The following is a 15,430-nucleotide window of genomic DNA, read 5'->3' as shown; positions in this document are numbered from 1 at the left end:
CGTCGCCCGGCTTCATCCTCTTTCGCCGGAGTCAGTCGGCTGCCAGGCGCGACACGAGCGAGTAGTACCCGGCGTGCACAGTCCATCCTGGGCCTTCTTCGCTGCACTTCGGCTGCGGTCGGTCGATCCCGCTCTCTCCGCCCGATCTCCTTCTCTCCCTTTTCCTCCTCTTGTCCGCGTGCGATCGTTACTCCGAGAGCGTCCGCGAGCGAGGACCCGCGGCGGCGGCGGCAGGTGGAGAGCCCGACTGCTGTCCGTTCCCGACTTGCTTCCGAACGCTACGCGTTCGACGCTCCCGCGACGCGCCTGTCATCGCCACGCATCGCCAGCCTACGGATGCCAGGAGATAGCGACCGCGGAGATACTTAACGTCGCGAGAGGACACGCATTCGACGCGGACGGAGCTGCGCCGCGATACTCCGACGGGAAAACGGATCTCTCGCGGGAGTTGAAAGAGAGCATCCGCTCGTGCTCCAGGTAGCGCACTGCGTATTTGGGATCGAGCGGCCCGAGATAAATGAAGGAAGTGTGCTCCGATTGTGCTCCGATTGTGCTCCGCTAACGAGACTCTGCCGAGACGAGTCAGTGCGGATGTTTCGTGACTGGGGAGCTTCTGGATAAACGGCGATAATTTGAAACGAAGCTCGACCGCTGTAATTGGGGAGCTCGGATTAAACAGGCTACTCAACATTATGCTCTAATAGTGACGAGACTCGGGGGATAAAACGGATTCGGCTGTTGAGCGAGTAACCGCGAGCCGGAGGAGGGCGGCCCGATTGAGTGAGAGGGTATCGGGATAAGTAGCCGGGTTAAGACGATCTAATCTTCGGATCGAATCAAGACGGATAACGTCCAATCAGTGATATCCAGCCCGAGACGAGACAAATTGGCGGGTGCGGATTAGTCGCGCGGATAGCGAGTCGAGGCGACGATCGCGAGCCGGATGGAATAACGCGCTTGAGCAGCGAGGGATCAACCAGCTTAATTTCGGAGCGAGCCGAGAGGCCGGCGAAAGACAAATAAGCGCGAGGGTAACTGGAGCGGCGACGAATTGGAGGGCGAGTCGCGGATTCGGCGTGCGGCGCGAGATAACGCGCGTTCCAAGCGAGACGAAGCGACGCGATCAGCCGGTCGTTGCACCTCGTCCGCTCGCTCCGGTAAATCTCCTACGAACGCCTCTTCGCGCGATATACCGTTACCACCACGACACGTCGGACGAGGCCTCCGCCTCTCGTGTACGTGGAGTCGTGGAGAGAGGCCTGGGCCGACCGGCGAGAACCGGATACCCAATTCCGCTCGCCGAGCCGAACGAGGACGCTCGCCGAGCCCGAGTGTTTACTTCTGGAGGATCGCCAGTCGGAATTTAGGCGGAGGGCTTTGAACGCGTCCGACCGGCTGTCTCGAAGATACGAGTGTGCGCGAGCGCCGGGCGGCGTCAAATCGCCCAGAGGGCACCGATAGGATCCCGGACGGAAAATAGTCGCGTCGCAAGGAGGACGGCGATAAGCCGAGCGGACATCGGCGGGCGATTGCAGCTGCCCAACGGGGACGTCCGGCGAACCCTGACGGTGTGAACGAGCGCCGATCGGGAGGAGGCTCGTCGGAAGCGGTACACGGGAAGATTCCTGCCGCCGTTATGCGCACGCTGACCGAAGCGATGAAGCATCGCGCGATCAGCTGACTAGTCGAGTTGTTCGGCGGCCGCGCCGCTGATAAGGATAACACTCGGGACGAGCATTCCCAGCGACGCCCGTCGCCCACTTGCTCCGTCATGACATTCGGCACGCCGTTCCACACCGAGAAATCGCAATTGGCCAGCGAGAATCCCGCTCGGTACGTACTCCGCATTCGCGACATCGTCTACGCGCCGCTCGTGCCGCCTCCTCGAGCGGATCGCGCGGGCAGCTTCGAATCAAAATCGAGATCCGCCTTCGATCGATCGCATCGGCGCGGAATGTCAAGACCTGCCTTTCATTTTTTTTAAACTTAATATTGCATCTCATTGTACACAGAAAAGAACGGTCTCGTTTTGAAAATATTTTTAGTTTCAACGTGGGAATCTCGAATTATATTGCGTTAAAGGAAGAAAAATTGCTTGGGTGAAGCCATTTGGCAGTTTAACCAAGAAAAATATATTCTTATTATTTCAGAATTTTCTTAAATGGAGAGGATAGCAAATAACATTTCCAGGTCAAAGATCATAGAAAGTAGATTTAAATAAGATTAATATTGTTGAAATTTAAGACTTGTAGAAGAGGATGATAAAAGTGTTGCGTACATAAGAAACTTATATAATCAAAAGCGAACGTTATTTTGAGTATGCAAGTTTCGATTCGACACGTTTCTTCTGTGCCGTTCTGATCTTTTGAACCACAGTCTTTTAGGCGTTGTATGTCAAATTGGGAATAAAAAATTGTAGGCAAATATAGAAAGTGCGCAAAAATAGGCTCTTTGATAGAGTTGACGAAATGTGTGCGAAATTTTTAGATCGCGATAAAAATTGCAGATAGCATTGTTGCAACAAGCTAACCGTCTCACGAGGGATGACAAGTGCACAGACAATCGTTGATGTTTACGCAACTTGGGCTTTCTCGCTTCTATATCGCGCGGAAGAAAACGTTTATATTTGCTTTCAGTCAACATGAGGTTCACTCATCGGAAGAAACGCGCGCTAAGTCATTTTCTTCTAATTTTACACGAAGCTCCATTTTAGGACGACCAACATGTGCGGTTCCCGTGAATGTTGCGATCAATTTGAACACTTGGAGCGGACAATATTTTGTTGATAATTTATTAAAATTCATGACAATTTATCGCGAATACTATAATTTCTCGTAAATTTATGCAACGTAAATAATTCGCGATGCAAACAGTCGTCCCTTTATTAAATTATTTATCGTTATTTGTTGGTCGAGGGAGCGCCAATACCCTCTTCATTTCTACGCTACGTGGATGCAATTTTGATTGTCGCACATCGTTATTTTCCGAGCGACTTTAGGAAAAGCGATCTTGTAAAGAAAACTGCGCTCTGTCGCGAATTCGTCCTTCGCGGAACGTGACTCGATACTTGCTGCGTGAACGACGCACGTGTGGTCGTGTGCGGTTCACGTGCGAATTCACGCGAGGAGGGAAAGATCGGCGTGCGGTGCACGTATGCGTTACGAGCGGTGACTAAGGAAAGAAGCGAACGCACGGGAAAGAATGCGAATGAGAAACACGCGCAATTCTCCCGCCGACATTATTAACGCTCTTTGTTGTGTGCGCCTCGATGTACCGCGCCGCCGCTTTTTCGCGGTTACGTAAAACTTACCGCGGTCTCCGAGGGAACGGTAAGTTTATTCACAAAGAGAGGATTAACTGGACCGCCGTATAAATTTCCCGCTTCTCCTCGCCGGCCGTATATCCGTTAACGCTTAAGCGATTTATTGCCTGCGCGAAGGTTGCGCGAAAACTGCACTCCGTTGGGAGATATTTGAGCCATTGTTTCAGTATGAGCACAATGAATATTTTCATAGGGATTGTAAAATGTACTATCGCGTTTAATACGCGTTCGTTCACTGGAAAAGAACTTATGATTTGCTAAAAATATTTTGCTGCATTAACTATAAGTTTCTAAACCACAGCAAACGATTTGCTGTCGCACCTAATACAATAGGCACAGTAGCAAAGTGTTAGCTGTCACAACTAAATATTAACTGTGCATATTTTACGTCCGAAATTTAGTTACCACATGCAGTTTTTGGTTACGGCGGCTACGTTTTTTTTCCGCGTTTGCGTCACAACCTGCGCGCGGATGTTCGGTAATTTAGACGTCGAAAATAATCGGAGATTCAAATCGAAGGAGATTTAAAAAATTCTACCCAGTCTAATCGCAATGTCATACGTCAACTGCGATAACGTAACTGCGGAAGTAGCTAACAAATATTTTCTAGGCGAGATCGCTGCAAACGCGACAACTGCACTCCTTTGGGAGATACTTATGTTATTTGAGCCATTGTTTCAGCATGAGCGCAATGAATTTTTCTAGCGATTGCAAAGTGTGTTTCTATCGCGTCTAGTAGGCGTTCGTCTGCGTCACAACCTGCGCGCGGATGTTCGGTAATTTAGACGTCGAAAATAATCGGAGATTCAAATCGGAGGAGATTTAAAAAATTCTACTCAGTCTAATCGCAATGTCATACGTCAACTGCGATAACGTAACTGCGGAAGTAGCTAACAAATATTTTCTAGGCGGGATCGCTGCAAACACGAAAACTGCGCTCCGTTGGGAGATATGTTATTTGAGCCATTGTTTCAGCATGAGCGCAATGAATTTTTCTAGTGATTGTAAAGTGTATTTCTGTCGCGCCTAATAGGCGTTCGTCTGCGTCACAACCTGCGCGCGGATGTTCGGTAATTTGGATGTCGAAAATAATACGGGGATTCAAATCGAGGGGGATTAAAACAAATTCTACTCACGCTAATTGCAATGTCACACATCAACTGAGATAACAAAACTGCGGAAGTAGCTAACAAACATTTCCTAGGAATCGCTGTAAACGCCTTGCCAATTTTTCCGCGATGCGATCTCGTTTAGAGATTCGCGAAATGAAATGATCCTCGCCGATAGATCGGTGGTAACGCCGTCGAATCGAGGCTGATCAGTGAACTAGAAAAATCCGGCAGTACCGCGGTAGTGGAGAGGAGGCAAGGTCGCACAGTGGGGTAGATCGCTGTGACCTTATTATCTACGGCACGGCCCGTGCAACGGGATCCAAACCAGAGATACCGCGAGCCGTGTTTTGTATTCGAGTAATATTAAAATTATCCAGCGGCCGAGTCTTTTCTTATTTAATTGCAGAAGAAATCGCAGATGCGGAAGTACAGCTGAATCATAAAAGCGGGTGCAATTTCTGAACGTATTACGCAGCATCCGTTATTGTAGTGTCAAATTTTTAGGGCGCGGTTAATTTCACGTGTAAGATTTCTGCGAAATACGCGGGCAAGTTCCCGCACCGTGCGAAATGTGAAAGTAATAAGGGAAATTCTAACGAATACGTCTCTTTGAAATCGCGTTTGAAATTCGTCCTCGATAATTTGTAACAAAGAGAATCGAGAACAGAAGATCTGTCGGTTATTAATTCAACCGACATGCAGATATGTGTTAATGCAAAAGAAATGTGACGACAGTTATTACAACTGACTTGGATAGAGCGTAGCAAGCTATATATTAGAATTCTGTCATAGCTTTGCATCGCGTGAAGCTTTTCAAGATTATTTCTCTCACCTGCTCGAGTATCGCGATATATTATAGAAACAACTTCAGTGTTTTCTTGACCATATCATTTTTAATTTTTTAATAATACAGAAAATTTATTGCGAAAAATATTACCTCAGCCGGGGTCTGCACCTGGACTTTTCTACACTCTAGGCGGGCGTCTCACCGATTCGACCACCGAGAGATGTGGTAATATTTATCGCAATAACAGTGTAAAGATGTTATCTCCGTGTGTAATTTTGCGACTGTGCTCCGATTCGGGTTGTCGGCAGTACACAAAACTGTCGATACGCTTCTAAGTATCCCTGTCCACTTACCACCCCATTCCCTAATTACGTGGAAACACCATGTTTGAGGTCAATGGCGTATAATCAACTAATAAGAATATTCTTCGTGTTTTCTTCATTTTTAATAATACAGAATTGCGAAAAATATTACCTCAGCCAGGGTTTGCACCTGGACTTCCCTGCGCTCTAGGCGGGCGTCTCGTACCAATTCGACCACTGAGGCATATTATGGAAAATCGACATTTGTTTATCCGAGATTCACTTTATCTCGGTTAAACAAATGAGACACGTTGGAATCGTGTTTCTTTGAATTTGCTAAAATTTTTTTATTTACTTCTACTAAAACATTTGCTGGATTTGAAGAAATAGATATGAATTTTCTTAGAAATTTCAGTCTCAATCGAATAAAATTTTGGTCAGGTGAAAGGAATTATTCCTTTGAAATAAAATAAAAGTCTAGTAAGGTGAAAATTGAAAGAACATTTGTTCGATTTTTCTTTTTTCTGGGCGTATGCGCTTAGGTTCCGCCATAATCCGGAGCATACGCCAATCAGATTGAGGAGGTTTTACAACGGTTGCAAAGCAGCCGTTTTCTGCTGAACGCAGCCAATGAATGTGTAACAAGAATTAATAAATTTCGCTCGGATCCGTTGTCTTACAATACGAGCGGGGGGGAAAAAAGGTCGCATACTCGTTGCCGTTGGGCCCCGGTTATGGTCATTGCGCCAATTCAGCCCGACATCCGTCCACGTCATGCGCTCGCGTGTGGACAGGCACTTCGCTTCGCGACTAAATACTCCCGTTAGGGCCACGTTTTCATGCCGCTTTGCCGGAGATAAAGAGGTCGTTCATGTCACGTCGAATTGAGCGTTTTGCAGCGCCTTTTGAATTCGCGCCCGAGCTCGGAGGGACAAGGACGCGAAAATTCAATAGGCAAGCCGGGAGCATTTTTACTCCGTCCGAGTGCGAGGGTATATAGGTACATCGTTCGATGTCTTTGTCTCCGATAGTATCGACATCGCGCGATATCGGGCGTGACGGTATCGCGCGGTGGAAATATCTCCGGGCTGTTCGATTCGCGCGGAGGAACGCCACCGGTTGCGACGTCGTAAACGCAATTCTTCCATTATCAAATGGCATCCGACCCGCGAAAGTCCCGGGCTTTCGTAAAATTAACCGGAGTCGACGCTTTAACTCGCCGGACGCGGCTCGGCGCGGCGCGCGATTCCCGATTGCGGCCGCGTGAATTTTGATATGTGCACTTGATACTCTTCCGCGTAGCATGGGTTTAATTACATCTAATTATTTTCCCCGCTAATTAAATGAAAATTTAATTGGGTGATACGTAACGTGAATGTTGAATCCTTTCCTAATGATTAAATCATCGTTGTAAATTACGCTGCTGATGAATCGGGATAATGAAACGCGCTGTAAGCTATAAAGCGTAATCGATAGAGGCAGCTCGGTTTCATGCGTATTTATTTTCATGCGCGAAGTACGAGTAATAAATAAAGACACACGATACGGAGATACAAAATAACGGGGGATCGATATGCGCGGTACATGCGTTTACGAACTAGCGCAAAAACGGCCGGTATTGTTGCGCCGCATTATTGCGCTCGCTGCGAAGTTTCCCATTGTGCCAGGACGCGTACGTACCGCACCCGCGGAATTAAAGGGTCAAACTCTGCCAGCGCTCGCCGTGCGTGCTCAGGAAAGCAGTAATGACCGGGCGCGCAGGCATACGCGCACAATAGGCGCATATGTTTTCGTTCTGTGAAAAGCGTTAATTCGCCTTATTTTATCGACTCGTGCACGCAGCGCGCATTGTTCGCGCTCGCCGCGGCGGAGAGGGACAGTGACACGTCACAGGATGCACGTGACGAGGTCTGGCAGCGGCGGCGGCGGCGACGGAGCCCGCTGGAGGTTGCAGTCAAGGCTGTAGAAAGGCACTGCCGGTTGCATCTCGCGAGCTATACCGGGCGGTCGTCGAACCCGTGCGCGTTCGTCGCTGTTTGCGCAAGGTCGTTTTACTTAGGTTCGTCTTGGTCGTCGACCAAGTCGACGCTCGCTACGCGACTAACCGCGCCTACGGTAAGAGCGATGAGTCGAGTAGGTGACATCGCGCGCGCGTATACAGACGTGTCCCGGTATACATCATGCGCGAAGAGGATATCCTTCGACAGCCGAGCCCAACGGAGTAACCACTGGCTAAAATGTTGTCCCACCGATTACATGATTTCATTAGATTTCATACCATTTCATCCGGTTACAAATAACTTCATCTAATTGCAAATAGTTTTCTTATATGCACGTTTAAAAATAGGCGACGTTGTTAAGAGCTGTTGGATTTCCTCGAAACATTATATCTTTTGATTTTACTAATAAGCATTTGCTTATAGAGGTAATTTCAATGAAGATTGTAGTATTCGGTTAGGTAGAAAACGTGCTTCCTCGCTTCCCACTTGTCCCACCACGTGGTCTTAACGAGAAGTAATTTTGTATTTGCATCTACTGTTTATTGTTCTAAATTTGCGCGCAAAGGTGTATAAACTCACTGTCCTAGCAGCAACTACTTCAGTCTTGTTATGAAAAAAAATAATACGCGCTTATAGGCGCGAACTGTGATATATATTTGGATATTCACTAAAAGTAAATTTTTTAAGAAAATAAAAACAAGTTGAGACAATGCTCAAATTTTATGTTCATTGTCTAACAAGTGAAGAAACTTGACGATGAAGGCAAAACGATTACATGGAGATTTCGTAAGGATTTCGGATACTCTGTCCCATTAAGTGGTTACCCCCTTGGCCGAGCCCCTTCGATTAATTCGTAGCCGAGTGTCCTTTATGCCACTCGCTATGTCGACGCGTGCTGTGTCATTAGGACCGTCAATCATTCGATCCGAGGCGCGACCGTTGATTAATCGGTGACGTATCAAGATGAAACGCAACTATAATACGTCTTTGAAGTTAAGCCACTTGGAGAGAAAACTCTTATAAAATGAACCGCAAATCTGAGACTTTGTTATGGAACGGACGTTGCGCGGTAATTAGCAATTTTCCTCGACACCTCCGCTAAGGAAAAAATGGACTTGAAATTGATCAAAGGGCATGTCATTAAGCGCGGTGGCGCGTTAAACGTGGGACAGGCACTTTATAAGCGCTACGTGAAAGACGTCAATCGAATCAACATAAAGAGCCACTTGTACGAAATTAAAGTAGCATTAATTGGAGTTTAGGTAACTTTCTGTCGGTGCGCGATGAAAATTACAATCTGAAAAGGGGAGGGAGATGCATGTACAAGCGTTATTGTGAGAGTCCGAGAAGTTTGCCGCGTTTGACATCCCGGCTGGTATCTAATGAGTTTTCCAAAGGATGGGCGAGAGAAAATGCGGGGGGAAAGATTTTCGCGGGTGTCGGAATTAGCGATCAATTTGCTCGTCGCAACGGAGCATCTTCGCAGACCGCTAATGCGTTGATTGGTGAGCCGTCATTAATTGTTCCTTCTCGCTCCACGTTCGACTTTCCCAGCCTCGCAATCCCGCTCTCTTTGATTGAACGGTCTCTTTCTTCAGATCGTTCCTTCGGCGTCTATTAAAACGACGTCTTTAATCAACTGGTTACATAGATTTGACGTGGGATTTCGTGTTGATTCAAAAGAACGACTTTTGGGTCTAATTGTAATTTATTGAATGTATCGTATATAATAATACATGCTCAATTAAGAAAATTGTCAAAAGTGGTGAGTCAGAAAGAACCAGACAAATAAAAGAGTGGCATAAGAGCATTCCAATTTAAAATATGAAATAGGAGAAAATACATTGGAGAAATGTCCAGGGTAGCAATGGGAAAGAATCCCATCTATTACACTGATAGAAAAATATATAGTATTTGAAACTATAATTGCATAGTGAAATAATTACAGTCAGAAATATCATTTTTATTTTACGCTTACACAACTATTTCTATCTTTTCCTCGCTTTAATACCTAATCGGATTTTCACCCTATCTTCTTAGGAAGAAAGAATTATTATCGCTATTATATTGTTTATATACGACAAAACGAGCATTGTTTCTAATCATTTTCGCAGAATTTCGAAGCGTTATTTACGATCGCACTGTGAAAAATAAGAAAGGAATGGACAAACTCTTCGGGCGTTTTCGACGAAGCGATAAATTCTCGTGTAGTTTTTATGGTGAAATTGCACTTAATATTTTGTTGCTACTCAATTGTTTTTCCGCCAATTTGCGTGAGAGAAAGAGAGAGAGGGAGAGAGAGAGAGAGAGCACAATGGCGCAGCCGGAAGAAACCTCCTCTCGCGAGGCCATTACACAGGCATTTCCAATCCACGGCGTACAATTCTTTACGGTATTCTATCGTCGATCTCGCTCGTCAGGAAAATCTAGTCCGCCGTGCAGGCGTGAATTTCTTTTCTCAGTATCTCGCGCTATCTTCGCAAGCAGCGAGCGACTCGGGAAGTGCACGTTAATAAGATCGAACGCGGCGCGGGAAAGGAGTAGTTCTCTCGCGGCGTTGAATTTCCGCGCGTTGACGCAACGATTTCTCCGTACTTCCGTTGTCTTATCTCGATCGATCCGCCGGTAGCAGTTGCCGAGAGCGCATAATTTCGTTGCCAAGTTTACGTAAGCCCAGTTACACGTGGCGCGATACCGTTTATATTATCTTACGGCTATACAGCGTTCGCAGTTCGGCGCGTATCTCACAACGTTTTTATTACTTTTATTATTTTATCATCTCGAAGCGCTCTCGACCAACGGGTCGCAATAATAATGTTCCGTTGCCGCTCATGAATAGCACACGCGTTGATCAATTCCGTTAGATCTCCCGCCATTGACTGTCGTAATAATTCTGTTATCGCGCGTTAACTGTACGCGCACGGACCAGTTACTTTGGATACTATTGCGCTACTAAACTGCTGGTATACCCACGATGCAATGGAAATTATAACAATTAATTAAGCAGCCTTCGTTAAGAATGCACGAGCATAACTCCATCATCCTCCTCGCTCGTCTTATCAGCTCGCCCATCTCTGGCGAGATAATGAACTTGGCGTGTCTAAAACACGTTCCATCGCGATAGAATCATATGGTTGATGCGTGGAAGACGAACGGACTTCCTGGCAAGAATCTCGACCAGACGGCGAGTCACACTTTGTCCCGCTGGCAAATTATCTCGCGCTCCGTCGTTTGTCGTTTCAGCCGTTAACCGCCGCTCATTACGTCAGGTGGAGGAGGCTCCGCTTGTGCCATTAGCCACGCGGCTCGACCGGCGCGAACTGGACTCCCGGGGCAGGCAGACTCGATTAACTCGCACCGCTCGGGAAGAGATCAATCGCGGCCTCGAACTTGACACGCGGCGCGATTCGCCTCCGATTTCTCGACGTCTGTTTCTCACGAGGGGAATAAAATCGATTCGGATCTATCGAGGGAGCGCAGACCTCGCCAAGTTTGCTGCGAAGCCTTTTAATCCGTTTCTTTATCGTTAACTTTGATACGCCTTTCTTAACGCTTGGTCATTTGGAATTAATATCGAAAATTCACAGCGTTTCCTGTGGATTTTCGGAAAGTTTTATTCTTATTTTTTCTATCTAACTGCAAATGTTTAATATATTAAAATTGCTTATTAGTATCGCGTTAAGGAATCAATGCTTATTTACTGGGTTTAATAATATAAATTAATAAAAAGATGCAGCACTTATATAATAGTGAGTTAGGGTACGAATTGGAATTGCAAGCTTCGAATTTTAATTCGAACACAAAGCCTTCTCTATGTGGAAGCCATGTGCAAGTTTCTAATTCTTCGTCTAAGCACATACGAATTTTTGGGCTTCCTCGTAGAGGTTTGCGTTCGAACTAATAGTATTCGCGTATCTTACCAAGAAAGATTCTGCTCAAGATTTATTAAAATCTATTAATAGAAAGTAACAACTTGTATAACCTGGAGGAAGTGAGATAGCATCCCGAATTCATTACACGATGTAATCTCCGACTTGTAATTACGCGATGTACTTAACCGGACGTATTTTATTTCGTATTAGATCATGCGTCGCGTGTTGATTAATGCTATATCTCTGCATCTTACGCTGTAAAAAATTACATGTAAAATTACAATTATTATAGCGGGTAATATTGGGACCATCTATTAAAGGTGTATATTTACATACGTCGGTAAATTTACACCTTGTAGGTAACATTATTACCTTATATAATAAATAAACTGCTTGCTTTTAATTGTGTAAATTTTACACTTTTTGTAATTTTTCATCGTGAATAAACAAGTGTATATTTACACAACAAAGAGTAAAAAGAACATGGTAAAAGTACATGAATTTATATATTTCCGTTATTAATAGTGTAATCGCTGCACTTATTATGTAATTTTGCATACTTTTTTTACAGTGTACATATCTTTACGCTGTCATCCCTCGGCACATAAAATATACGCTGAGTAAAAATTAATCGAGATGAATATTTATCCTTTGTTTCCCGAGCTTCGCGCAGAGAATTCAGGAAATGACGACATCGCCGAAATGTACGAGTGGAATTTATGGCAATTGCATAAGAGACGTTCGTATCTATGATAAGTCAAGGCAAGCCTGCGAGTGTGTGCACACGTCGTTACCGTCTTCCGTAAATAACGTCGGGTTTCGCTCACGCGAAAAGATGAGGATTCATCGCGATTGAAATGCATCGTATATCTTACATAAGGATTATAATAATCATACTACGTTTCATCTTTCTGGCGTCCCGTCAATGACCATCAAGTTCGATGTACTACAATTATCAATTCGGCCACGATTAACAACTGAGATAACACGCAGTGTTCATATAAAAACCATTGTAAGGAAAGTAAAAGGAGAATAAGTACCACGATTCTCTAATCGCGGATGAATAAACTTTACGTAGTTGAAATAACACGCAGAAAGTTTTCGAAATAAATTTTAGGAGGTCGCGATCTTTCGTGAATTGAATCGCGCTGTCGCAAATATTGAAGCACGATCAGTAATTATTTTAGAATTAATATTGCGTTGTTATTAGCGATCTCGATAAGCTAAAGATAGTAATTGTCACACATTCACGCATACGCAGGACTATTAGTAGCAACCGTTCTAATGTTTTCACATTTGTAAAATGGGCACTTAATTTACAAGCCTCCGCGTATCGATTTTACAATTTTAAACGTGACGTTAATTTACGGGGCATGGTGGACACCTATAATTTACAATCAGATGAGCGAGAATAACTGGCACTCGTTCTTGTTGCTTCAATTGTTACCCCCTACCTCCGTTGCTCTTCCCCCTCCGATCTCGGTGACCTGAAACATCCGCGTAAATGGGGCAGAGGGCGAGGCGACTCAAGATTCGCCCGGTCACGCGGGTTATCTCGCCGACATCTTCGGAATAAGGTCATGTTGATCGCTACATGTCCTCCGTGCCTCTAAAACCATTGTGGTGATCGTGTACGTGCGATGCGTGCAGGCGCGTCAAATCTTTATAAAAAATAGGTGAATTGAACGATCAGAGTGGGTATTTGCATTCGGACGACTCACGTGCGTGCCAAATTTTCTTAGCCTGAATACAATTAGGAATTATGACTGCCTAACAATTACGTGGCTAATATATCTACAAACAACGTGACTACGTAAATAGCACGTTTCCTATTGTCATTTTCAAACAATGACAAAGCATGAGTTTGGCAAACGAAATGTATGATGTCTTTTAAATTACTCGTAATAAGTATTAGAACTTGTGTTCAGACACTTATCGCTCAATTAGTGTCGAGTAAAACTTAATTTCTTGCTGAGATAATTTTTTCGCAAATTATTAAGAAAAAATTTGATAAATGTGAATACAATTTGTATAAAAATTATAATAGTCCTGTGGTAGAGAGTATGAGTCGTACACAATTTTGAATCTGAAAAGGTATTTTGAGGTTTTTATTCTTCAGCGATTATGCGACAAAATGAATATGTTATCCTGGCAATACATGTATTATTTGATCGGGGAAACCTCCCGTCGGACTGTCGGAAGATGAAACTTGAATTTTACATCGCACGGCGCGGCGCCGTGCATCTTCTCGCGTACTTCTCGTAAACTTTGATCGACCGAAGTAGGAGTGTTATCAGCATAAGTCGCGATGCTGCTCGGAAAGTGGATGCAATCGAAATGCAGCGAGCGAGACGCTATTGCTCTTCTGGAAAATTATTTTGTCAATAAGAACTTTGACGAGCACTTTTGATTTTACCTCGCATTACTTATTCTTCATGTACTGGAGTTTTTAAATTGTAATTTTACTTGATTCTCTATCAGACATTACGTACCACAAATAAAATCGACTCGCTGGAGCTTTTGCAATCGCGATAAATAACAGCGCACGAATAATTTGTATCGCGACGTTTTTTTTACGCTATTATTATTTTACGTTATTGCATGTTTGCAAATCTAGGAACGCAATATGCTGCGAGCAGTTGGTGTTTATCGTTTGATATACATATAATTTACGCTGTTTGCACATTCTCGTGCGAAATAAAAACGATAAATCTGCAATTTTATCAACTGTAATCGCGTCGGGGTTACTGGAAAAAAAAAATTCCGGCAAATCGCCGGACTGGCCGGTCATTTTCTAGCGGTCGAAGTGTACGTTGTGCGAACGATCCGATTTGTGTTTGGAGTTTCACAATTTATTTAGAATCGATGTCAATACGCAGAGATTATCGAGACTGTTTTGTCGCGCTGTTTTCGGCTGGTTTTTAGGAAAATTCAACTATGAGTGACTGACTGACTTCATTGTTCGATGGTTAATTTGCAGCAGAACAGCTGCATTCCTCTTGGTAGCCAGGCAATGAAATAATACAGATTAACTTACGTTAATTCGGGACTGATGGAATTAATCTATGAAGTCGTCGGGGACTATTTTTCGAAAACATGAAAATTTCAATCGAAAGAACCGACGAAGGAGAAATACCATTTCATGCTTGCTAATTGAACATGCGTTTTAAAAGGACACGCGTAAATAGAAAGTGCGCATGCGAAGAAATATATTTATATGAATGGAAAATTACATCACACGTCAAACGCATTGCATCACTGTCGTTCTCGTTTGTTGTCGCAGCAATTTAACATTAAAGTCTTACGTTATCCGTGCTGTTGAGTGCAAATGGGATCATTTCGGCGGGGGTGACGAGCTATCGCCGATGTACATTCCGCGTTTAATCGTTAAATGTTATTCGTCGAGAACACCGTTAGGATGCTACGCGTTTTCACGTATGTACGAACACACCCATTGCGTAATAAAGACAATGGCCGCGCCGCGGTCGGCTATGTAAATGCCACGTATATTGTCGCGATATTTGAAACTAATTCCCTTCGTCGTTGTTCATCCTACGTGCCTCTAATGAATCTCTCTGCAGGCTCGGTTGATTGCATTTTCGCTGCAATTTTTCTGGCATATTGAACCTAAATGAAGAACAAAATTGTTTCTCGTTTGCTGGGCATTGTTTTGCAGATTCCCTGTTAACTGATGACGCATTATGCATTGTGCGGAAAAGGCGGGTCAATAATTTAAGATTATTAATACCGCGGTCGTGGCGCGGTACGATCTAGCGGAATGGTCATCTCATCACTCGGGCGGAACCTGTGCTATTTGTCAGATCAGCGATCCGCAAAGGGTATTCGCGTTAATTACCTCGCCCCTATGGAGATACGTTATCGAGTCTCGGCTTCCGTGTCAAATTAGTAGCTGCACACGATCGTGGCTGATTGATTCAATTACTCCGTCCTGTAAACGGTACAGTTTGCCGGGAAGCTTCGTGCAATTTTACGCTCTAATCGTTTATCATAGTTGAACAGGTCGGACGTGTCTAT

The 15,430-nt window shown here is 44.6% G+C and overlaps 1 protein-coding gene across 3 annotated transcripts in view; it reads left to right on the top strand.

Annotated features, from left to right (window-relative positions):
* Positions 1-15,430, top strand: part of LOC105569870 — an 89,004-nt gene that overhangs the window by 34,744 nt on the left and 38,830 nt on the right. Inside the window, exon 1 of one of the 3 annotated variants that reach the window (XM_012026655.1) lies at positions 1,756-1,833. The exons of the other annotated variants lie outside the window; for them this stretch is intronic. Within the exon in view, the coding sequence (XP_011882045.1) occupies positions 1,772-1,833 (62 nt within the window). The 5' untranslated portion in view covers positions 1,756-1,771. Of the gene's footprint in view, positions 1-1,755; positions 1,834-15,430 lie in introns of those variants that run through there. 3 annotated transcript variants of the gene reach the window in all.

This window comes from Vollenhovia emeryi, unplaced genomic scaffold, assembly GCF_000949405.1.
Source record: "Vollenhovia emeryi isolate VEMERY1.0 unplaced genomic scaffold, V.emery_V1.0 DF939122.1, whole genome shotgun sequence".
Classification (NCBI taxonomy): Eukaryota; Metazoa; Arthropoda; class Insecta; order Hymenoptera; family Formicidae; genus Vollenhovia; species Vollenhovia emeryi.
The sequence above is the reverse complement of the archived record's forward strand: the minus strand, read 5'-3'. Positions and strand labels throughout refer to the sequence as shown.